The following is a 10,505-nucleotide window of genomic DNA, read 5'->3' as shown; positions in this document are numbered from 1 at the left end:
GGTGCCAACTGCCTCTTGATGTGATCACGTATATCTCCCATGCAAATCTGTGCCTGCAAATAGAGCACAAAGTAATTGGGAGGGACCCCAGAGACCTCTCCTTTTATACGTTAGAAAAGTAACACCCCAGAGGACTGACCCCACCCTACCCCCAGCTTCAGACCGCAGCAAGAGCAGCTTCTGCCTCTGAAGACACTTTATTGGAGATTTCCTAAGATGACTCCTCGGTGGCCTGAGGGGCCAGGAAGGGTCTTGACCTGATGGAGCTCAGTCCTCGGCCAATTCCCCCCCCCCGGGTCACTAGCACCATTGATCACAGAGACTGGACAGGGCTCAACAAAGGACACACACGTAGACTGGGGCAGAGTCCTCGCCAGCAATGACTGGCATGGTATGGACCTGCTTCCATGTCATTTCCACAAAGGGTGGGCAGGGAGCCTAAAGGGAAGAGAGCTGGCAAGGTGGACTGAGGGTCCTGTGTGGTTTGAAAGATTGGTTTGACCCTTGGTCTCTGGGGTGGGGGTTATAGAACCATGGGACTTTAGAGTTTGAACCCTAGCTATATGATCATGGGCAAGCCATATAAGCTCCTGGCCTCAGTGACCTCATCTATAATAGTATTGAACTAGGGGGTCCCTGAGGGACCTTGGAGATCTTACCTAATGGTGAAGACTAGAGAGATGATATGCCCAAGGTCTAACCTTAGAGATTCCTTAACATGTAGAGTTTAAATCCAGGTCTTTTGACTAAAGCTTCAACATTTTTTCCAATATACTACCCCCTACCTTTAACTTTGGAGACCTTATTTTAGGGGGTGGGAGGGAATTGTTTGCCCTTTCTCCCCTTCCTGAGGTAACTGGATGTCACAGAATCCATGCCCAGAGCCCCCCAAGGCTGACTGCTAAAAGCAGGGACAGAGACGGTACCTCCCCGGCTTGGTTGCTTTCTTGGCACCTGTCCCCCTGCCAGCCCTGGTAGCAGTGACAGATAAAATCTCTGTCCAGAGCCTCCCGCTGCTTGGGGCCCAGTTGACCTCGAATGGACACCTGGGTGTGGTTGGCTACTGTGGCCACGTGGATCTGGAAGGTGCTGGACTCCAGGTGCAGGTAGGAGGGTGAGTCGGGGATCCGGCGGCGACAGCGTCCATGGCCACTGCACTGGGTCTGGCTGCAGAGGGCAGCTGCTGTGGTCACATTTAGCACATAAGGGCCCAGTCTGCTCAGTAGGTAATGGTGCATCTTCAAGCAGGTACTCTGGTAGGAGAACAGGGCTGGATGGGGATCATCCTGTCCATCCTCCTCCCCCTCCCCTGCTTTTGGAGGTGAAGAAGCCTAGAACCATAGTGGTACCTGACACAGAAGGGTATTTGAGAGATCGTTTCATCCAAACCCCTCATTTTACATATAGGGAAACAGACCCAAAGAGGTCTCATACATAGCTGTATGACCCTGGGCAAGTCACTTAACCCTGATTGCCTCACCAAAAAAAAATGAAACCAAAGCCCAGAATAATAAAATAATTATTGAATAAAATTGAAAAAGTAAAATTTCCCAAGGTAACACATCAAGTTAGATGCAGAACCAGAATTTCATCCAAATTCTAATTCCTAGTCCAGGGTTCTTTCCACTAAAGTAATTGATGATGTTTGTCTTTCATTCTCAAAGAAGAACACAACATTAGGGAGGTGATGCCATGAGAAGCTTATGAACTAGATTTGAGTGGGGGGGGGCACTGTTTAAGTCTCCTGCCTCACTTTCTCTAAGTCGCCTGGGGCCAGTGGCCAGATATGGATCAGGATGACAAGGTGGCCCTGAATGCAAGGCAATCAGAGGTAAAATGGCTTGCCCAAGGTCACACAGCTAGTAAGAGTCAAATGTCTGAGGGCAGATTTGACTTCTGGTCTCTCTGACTCCAAGGTTGGTCTCTATCCACTGAACCACCCAGCTCCCCTCGTGTCTTTGGAACCTGTTGAGAAAACACTGACACCTAATCTGAGCAGCTGCTGCTGTTAGCCACGATGCTTCGCTTCTGAGGTGAAGGGCTTGCACTGAATGGCCTCTAATAGTCCAGGGCCAGGGCTCCATGGATCCCAGCCCTAACACTACCTTGTTGGGTGGTCACTGGCAAGTTACTGAGCAAGTTATCTAGCATCAGATGACCTGGGTTCAAATCCTGCCTCCTCTCACTGACTCCATAGTCAAATTACCCCCTCTCATTTGGGACTTAGTTTCTAATTTGTTAAATGGGACAAGTGGCCTCCACTATCCCTAAAGTTCCTTCCAGCTGGATCTCAGATCCAGTGATCCAAATAAACACCCATCTAAACAGAACTGCTGGGATGTGAGCATTTGAAGCCAAACAGCTTCTTATGATGGAGGGTCAAGGAATGGGGACCAAGCTGGATGGACCATCAGCTGGCAGAAGAGAAATCCCCAGAATCTTCCAGGATTCTGCAACCAATTTGTGTCTTTTCCTGCCATTTCTACAGAAAATCCTTTCTCACCCATCCAGCCCTAGCACCAGCACTGAGACACAATGACCTCTTTGCTTGAAGGTCTCAAATTCACTAAGTATTTAATGTTCAGTATGAGACCTTCAATACCAAACTATTATATATTTTCTGTTTTTGAGACCTTAGTCACCCACAGTTTGAATGGGAAGGTTTGTTAAAAGTTTATTTATTGCAATGGGTTTAAGTGACTTGGCCAAGATCACACAGCTAGGCAATTATTAAGTGTCTGAGGCTGGATTTGAACTCAGGTTCTCTTGACCCCAGGGCCAGTTCTCCATCCACAGTGCTATCTAGCTGCCCCTTGATTGGAAAGTTTTGCCTCCATGTCCATCTAGGAAGGAAGACATGATCTAGAAGACCTCCAGGTGAACAGGAGTGGGGAAAACCAAGGGAGCAGCTCCCTGCTTCTGCCACCTGCCTTTCCTCATTCTGTCTGGGTGGCTTTGTTTTGGCTGCCATCCACCCCCTCACACCCCAAGTTGGGCCTGTTATCTGGGAGAGGGGTCTGGAGCTGTCAGTTGCCCCATCCTGCCTTCCCACCAGGCTCCAGCCTGGAGCCTCCCCTGCCCCTCTGCTTACCTGGTTCCTGGCATAGTCTGCCTCCCCCCAGAGGACCACGCCCTGGGCTCCCATGGCAGCTGCTTGACCAATCGTGTGTTCCAGGTCAACCTGAGGGTTGAGGAAGAAGGGAAAGCAGGTTATATCCATCCTAGTCTGTGGTTGCTACTGCCTCAGACCTAGTCCAAGTTCCCTCGCACCCATCTCTGTCCTCATTCCGTCCCAGCGCCTCTCATATGGCTGTGCCAGCCTTTGACCCAGCCGCAACCCCAGCTTCTTGGATGGCTGATGCTGAAGATGACCAGGAGTGGTCAACGTGGGGCCACTGCTATGCCTAAAAAGAGAGCCCTTTTGTGTCTCCTTTTGGGGATGGGGAGTTTCTAGGGTTGGTAAGTTAAGGATTTGGGCTGGTTGAAACTTCCTAGGAATGTCAAGACCTAGGAATCCTCTGGGAGGGGGAATAGTAGGAGACCTGAGAATGCTCTATGTGTAGTCACAGGGCCAAGGCAAACAGCTTCCCCATCACCTGGGTCCGGTGAGGCCAGTGGTCTCACTCATCCACCAGCACCTAGTTCTAATGGCCAGGGTCATCACTCCATTTCTGAACCTCTAATGAGTCCCTGCTCATCAGAAGTGCTAAATAGAATTCAGATGGGATTGAACCTAATTCATAGGAATTTGAGTTGAAAGGACCTGATAGAACATCTCATGCAGACCTTCCTAAAGATGAGCAAACTAAGATGGAGAGGAAGGAAGGAGGGAAAGAAGAAAGGAAGGAAGGAAAGAGGAAAGGAAGAAGGAAAGGAAAGAAAAAGGGAAGGGGGGCAGCTAGGTGGTACAGTGGATAGAGCAGGAGGAATGACCCGAGCTCAAATCTGATCATAGACACTTAATAATTACCTAGCTGTGTGACCTTGGACAAGTCACTTAACCTCACTGCCTTGTCCAAAATAAAAATAAAAATAAGAAAGGAAAGAAGCTGAGGAAACTGGGTCAGACAGAGGTCAGGTGACTTCCCCAGGGTCATACTGGTAGTAAATGTCTGAAGTTGGATTTGAACTCAGGTCTTTGGGCCTCCTTTATGCCAGCCAATCACCTGAGGAAGGTGGCAAGCCCAAATTCAGGTTGCTAGTAAGTAGCAGAAGAGGAATCTGATGGCAGGTCCTGGGGCTCCAAGTCCCGGGCTCTTCCTCCTGTCCCAGACTGGCTCAGTCCCCCTGCCCCCCCAGTTCCAACCCTGCCCTGGCTCTCACTTGCCCAGCCTCAGTCTCTTCTAGATGGTCAGTGACAGCCCCCCCAGTCCCTCGGTAGCCTTCAGGCAGCTCCCCACCTGTGCCAGCTCCTTCAGGGTATAGGAATAGAAGGGTCGGGCGTAGACAAAGACGGGCAGCGAGCAGCTGGCGGAGGGGGGCAGCTCGGCCACCCTCAGGGCCTCCCGCACCTTGGCCCTCACGAAGCGCTCGCCCTGGGCCGAGCCTCGCAGCACCTCCTCCAGGTAGATGGAGGGGTACAGAGCCCGACTCTGCTCCCACAGCCAGAGCAGGGCATCGTTGCGCTGCCGCTCGATGCCTGGGCAGTGGCCCGTGAAGTTCTCAAAGTCCTCCCAGTAGTGGTAGTTGTAGCAGTCGGGGAAGAGGTAGTAGCCCCACCAGCCCCCCGGCCTGCGGGCCCTGGCCAGGCGCAGGGTCTCGGACATGAAGCGGGCCGCGGCCGTCTCGAATTCCCACTGGGCCTGGAGCTCCACCCGGCCCTGGGGCCAGGTGGGGTAGCGCTGGCGGACCAGGCGAGTGGACATGGTGCGGTAGACCCCCTTCTTGTCCCAATTCCGGACCCAGAGGGGACGCCAGGTCTCCCAGTCGATGACCGAGAGGCCAGAGAAGGCCCTGGAGGGGATGGTCGCCTCCAGGTCACGTTCCATGGCATCCAGGTGGGCCCGGAGGCTGGCATTCTGTGGGCAGCCTCCATGCACCGGCAGAGGCACCGGAGCCGGGGCTGCCTGGTAGTGTGGGTAGAGCCCCAGCTGATGCTGGTAGAAGATGGTGATGTTGCCACCCGCAAAGACCTCCTGGTCGTTGGCCACCACTCCGAAGGGCTCGAGGGGCAGGGGCAAGCCGAAGGCTGACCGGCAGCGGGAGGTGGGAGCGTTCCAGACCACCAGGAAGGGCCGGTTCTGGAGCACCGGTGCCAGGGACGGCTTCAGGGTTAGGGGCTCCGTGGGGCTGGCTGAAAGGAGCAGCAGCAGCAGGAGGTGGAGGCTCGGAGGCCAGGCCCGGCCATGGCAGCTGAGAGCCGAGGGCCTGGGAAGGGAGAGAAGAGCGTCAGAAGACAAGATCCCTGTCCGACGCTTCCCCGGCCAGCAGGCTCTCCTCCTGGGCCTGGGTCAGGGGGCGGCTCCTGGTAGGGCAGTTTGGGGAGCTCTGTTCTGGGGATGGGCACCAGGCTGCCAAGGTGGATCCAAACCTACCTAGTCTCTCCGAGGGCCTCGGCCCCAGAGCCAATCTGATCCTTTGCCACTCGGGACTCTTGGCTGGAAGAAAGTAGGGGGGGACCCATGTTCTGGTCACCCTTCTCATCAGCCCTGCTGGACACCTCCCAACTCCCTGGGTCTGATTCCATGGCTGGAGGTTATCACTGCCTGGCTCTCCCGCACACTCCCCTCTCCTTGGCCTTAGGACATCTGGTCCCTTTATCAATCAGCTGTCCTTTCCACACCTCTCTCCTCTCCCCCATCACCTCATTTTCCAGGAAAACACCACCAGCCCCCTCTGATCCTGGACCTCCGGGGTGGGCATCAGTTAGAGAAGGGTAACCATAGCAACCACTGTCTTCCCAAAGCCCCTAACACCCCACACCCCTCCCACCCCCGCAACCTGTGTAGGAATGTAGGTCACGCTGAGAACGGAAGGGGCGGGAGTCTGTGCATCTGATAGGGTCATCCCTGCAGTGTACCCCAGATTCTATTCTCCCTTGCTCTGGACAGTGGGTAGTCTGTCCTCCACTCCCCACTTTCACCATGTCTGTGAGTTCAAGAAGAAGGAAATCTGAGAGTTTGGGGGAGCCACAGCTGAGTGAGGAAGGCTGGAGACAGAAGCCATGGCCACCACCCCACAAAGGAAGAGTTCAGTGGCTAGGGTTCCAAACTTCCCTAAGACTCGATCTCTCTTGTCACACCAAGACTAATTTCCCAGTTCTTTATTTCTCCAAGAAACCCTTTCCCTGGAAAGAGGGGTGTTAGCTGCCCCCCCCCCCCCCCAGCAAGGTAAATCCTTTCTACTCGGAGGAGAACAGGCAGCTCAGGCCTCCTCTGCCCTGTCTCAACCAAGGAGCCCCAGGTAGGGAATGGATGAAAGGGAAAGTGGGAGAGGAGTTCAGTCCATCAATCAGCCAACAAGTGTTTATTAGACTCCTATTGTATGGATAAAGCACCGACCTTGGAGTCAGGAGTACCTGGGTTCAAATCCCGTCTCAGACACTTAATAATTACCTAGCTGTGTGGCCTTGGGCAAGCCACTTAAACCCATTGCCTAGCCAAAACCTAAAAAAAAAAAAAAAAAAAGACTCCTATTGTATGCCAGTGTATTAGCCTCTGGGGGTACAAAGACAGGAATGAAAGGGTCCCTGCCTTCTAGGAACTTAGAGACAGCAAGGTGGCCATAGTGTACAGAGTTCAGGAAGACTTGAATTCAAAACTGGTGGTAGACACTTAATTAGTTGTGTTTGACCTTGGGTAAGCCATTTAACTTTTGTTTGCCTGTAAAATGGGAAGAATAAGAGTAATTACATCCTAAGGTCCTTTGTGAGGATCAAATGAGATAATAGTTATAAAAGCACTACTTTAGCACTATATAAATACTAACTATTATTATTATACATTCTTTTTGGAGGAGACAAGACATTTATTTATAAAATATATGCAAAGTAAATACAAAGTAAATTGGTGGGGGAGGGCACCAATAGGTGGGGGATAAGGAACAAGGAAAAGTGGTTTGTGAGTTCAACTTTGAAGAAATTTAAGAATTCCAATAATTGAGGTTAGAGAAGTCTTCTTTCAAGGCATGGGCAGTTGGTGAAGAAGGAAGGTAAGTGGGGGCAGCTAGGTGGCACAGTGGATAGAGCACTGGCCCTGGAGTCAGGAGTACCTGAGTTCAAATCCGATCTCAGAAACTTAATAATTACCTGTGAGGCCTTGGGCAAGCCACTTAACCCCATTGCCTTGCAAAAAAAAAAAAAAAGGAAGGTAAGTGGATAGAGGAAAGGGGAGAAGGAGTTTTGTGTGTGAGGAATTATAAAAGACCAATCTGGGTGGACCTCAGAGTCTGGGAAGGGGAATAATGTATCACCAAGCTGGAAAGGGAGGTTGAGGCCAGGCAATATGGGAGCATCAGAGCATATTATTGAGTAGTGGTTGACCTGTCTGATCTTTAAGTAAATTACTCCATCAGCTGTGTGGACAATTGACTTGAATGGAGAGAGGCTTGAGGCTGATAATTAGGAAGTGGTCACCATAACAAGGTGAGAGGGGTGATGGCTGGAGAGAAGTGGTTGGATTTGAGAGATGTGAGGGTAAAAAGGCTAGGTTTGGTAACTCGAGGAGGACTGGAAAGACCTTAGTTTGAATTCTACTGCAACCTTCCTCAAAGTGTGACTTTAGACAAGTCACTTTAATTTCTCTCAAGCTCAGTTTCATCCTATGAAAAATGAGGACAATGAAGACATGAAAAGCCCAAATGAGACAATATATAAGATACCTTTCAAACTTGATAGGGCTATTTAATAAATGTTTGCTTCTGCTTCTACTGCTGCTACTGCTGTACATGGGCAGGGTGAATGAGAATAAGAAGTCAAGATTAATGGCTGGACTTCAGACCTATTTCCTGAAAAAAGGGTGGCAGTAGTCTCCACAGAAAAAAAAGCAAGTTCCAAAGGAGGAGTGAGTTTTGGAGGAAATATCCTGACTTCTTTTCTGGAAATATTGAGTTTAAGATGTTCATGGGACATTTATTTGAAATGTCCAGTAGGCAGCTGGTAAAGGGTCCTGGAGCTCCGGGGCTGGTTGTATCTGGGATTCCCTGGCAGAGAGAAGATAATAAATCTAATGGACCAGAAGGAAAATGATGAAATCAAAGTGGAGAGGAGTGGAGAGAAGAGTCTTGGATTCCATCCACAAGTAGAAGACATGATATGAATAAACCAGCAAAGGAAACTGAGGAGTCAGGTGTTGTTTTTCAGTCACTTCAGAGCCTTTTTGACATGATTTGGGGTTTTTCTGGCAAAGATACTAGAGTGATTTGTTATTTCCTTCTCCAGCTCATTTTATAGATGGAACTGAGGCAAAAAGGTTAAATGACTTCCTCAGGGTCACACAGTAAATGTCTGAGGCCAGACTTGAACTCAGAAAGATGAGTTTTCCTGACTCCAGGTCCACTTTATCAACTGTATGGGAGGAGAATTAAGAGAGAGGAGTATCATAAAACCCAGAGAAGAGAGAATATCCAGAAGAAAGGGTATAAGAAAGTATACCCAAAACGATAATTAATATTCTGGGTAATTTAGTCTTTTTATTTATAAGGCCAACAAGTTATTAATAAAAGGACTGTCAATTGACTGTCTTTCTTAGACCAAAGACCTCTAGTGGTGGTGGAGTCAGTTTATATACCCTTCAAAGAAGTGTTTTCTACTGTTCTATTAGGAACAAGAAGGGACGGGAATTCAGGGAAGCCTGGAAGGATTTGCATGAACTGATGCTGAGCGAGATGAGCAGAACCAGAACAACACTGTACACCCTAACAGCAACATGGGGGTGATGTTCAACCCTGTGAAGGACTTGCTCATTCCATCAGTGCAACTATCAGGCACAAATTTGGGGTATCTGCGATGGAGAATACCATCTGTATCAAGAGAAAGAATTGTAGAGTTTAAACAAAGACCAAAGACTATTACTTTTAATTAAAAAAAATATCTCATTATGTAATTTTTCTATCTCTTATACTTTATTTTTTCCCTTAAGGATATGATTTTTCTCTCATCACATTTAACTTAGATCAATGTATACCATGTAAACAATGCAAAGACTAACTGACTGCCTTATGTAGAGGGTGGGGGAGGGAAGCAAGATTAGGGGGAAAATTGTAAAACTCAAAATAAATAAAATCTTTCAAAAAAAAAAAAAAGCAGGGGCAGCTAGGTGGTGTAGTGGATAAAGCACCAGCCCTGGAGTCAGGAGTACCTGGGTTCAAATCCCGTCTCAGACACTTAATAATTACCTAGCTGTGTGGCCTTGGGCAAGCCACTTAACCCCATTTGCCTCGCAAAAACCTAAAAAAAAACAAAAAAAAGCAGATTTGAACAAGGAAAAAACCAAAGAAGAGGTGTTTCTAAGGGATAACAATCAAAAAGACAGGTGTGGGCTGTCTTAAAATGAAGGTCTTGGGATAACTGCTTTGGGTCACTCAAATCTGGATCAAAGAGACATCAATTTCCATATCACCTATCTTGATCAAAGGGAGACTCAACTTTTCCCCAGGCCTGTCTAAGCATGAATGAACATTAGCTCAAACTCAGAATTTCTAAAACTTGACCTGAGCAAATCTCTGATTGGTTTCTGGATGAGAAATTAGAAAAGGGGAAAAATAGTCTTGGTCCTAATACAATAATTAATTATTAAAATATAAGAGAAAATGTTCATTTTTCTCAACCTCCATCTGATTCTAATCAAGAGATGAAGTCTCCTCAGTGAATTACTGATATTACAAACATTTCAATGAGGGTTCTAAACCATGTGGCTTATGATAAGTAACAATTTGAGGGGGGAAAGGGAGAGAAGTTGATTGGCTCATTGACAAAATCAAGGGGGGAAGGTCCCTTTTGTAAATAAAGCTTACAGATCAAAAGACACAAAGAGAAAAATTGAACAGTAAAAATAAATGCCACGATCTGATGCAGTTCTCTGGTCTGAGTGTCAAAAGTATATGTATTGGGGGGGCTGCTAGGTGGCACAGTAGATAGAGCACCGGCCCTGGAGTCAGGAGTACCCGAGTTCAAATCCAGCCTCAGACAATAAATACCTAGCTGTGTGGGGCTTGGGCAAGCCACTTAACACTGTTGCCTTGCAAAAACTGAAAAAATAAAAGTATATGTATTGAATTAAGTTATCAGATTGGAAAATGTAGTCAGCAACTAAGATGGACAAACCTGGCAAGCAAGAGATCACTGGTAACTTTGTAGAGGGCAGTTTCGATTTGAATGTAAGTTGGAAGTTAAATTGCAAAGGGTTGAGAAATGACTGAAGTGGAAACACTGACTAGAGAGCATTTTTCTACCATTTTGTCTGTGAAAGGTAGGAGAGATAATAGCATGAGGGCATAGGAGGATCTGGTGAGGGCTTTTTTTTTTTTAGGATGGGGCAATTGGGAATCTTTATAGACAGTAGGGAAAG

At 48.3% G+C, this 10,505-nt stretch overlaps 1 protein-coding gene across 1 annotated transcript; it reads right to left on the bottom strand.

Annotated features, from left to right (window-relative positions):
• Window positions 1-740: 740 nt before the first annotated feature.
• LOC141496527 (hyaluronidase-like) lies at window positions 741-5,686 on the bottom strand. The gene is made up of 4 exons (XM_074199028.1): window positions 5,535-5,686; window positions 4,401-5,367; window positions 3,092-3,181; window positions 741-1,253 (listed from the first exon to the last, which is right to left on the bottom strand). The coding sequence occupies exons 1-4, from the start codon at window positions 5,684-5,686 to the stop codon at window positions 864-866; spliced, it is 1,599 nt and encodes a 532-aa protein (XP_074055129.1). The 3' UTR covers window positions 741-863.
• Between the last annotated feature and the right edge of the window lie 4,819 nt (window positions 5,687-10,505).

This window comes from Macrotis lagotis, chromosome 8, assembly GCF_037893015.1.
Source record: "Macrotis lagotis isolate mMagLag1 chromosome 8, bilby.v1.9.chrom.fasta, whole genome shotgun sequence".
In the NCBI taxonomy this organism is placed as follows: Eukaryota; Metazoa; Chordata; class Mammalia; order Peramelemorphia; family Peramelidae; genus Macrotis; species Macrotis lagotis.
This window is presented reverse-complemented; position numbering and strand designations above follow the sequence as displayed.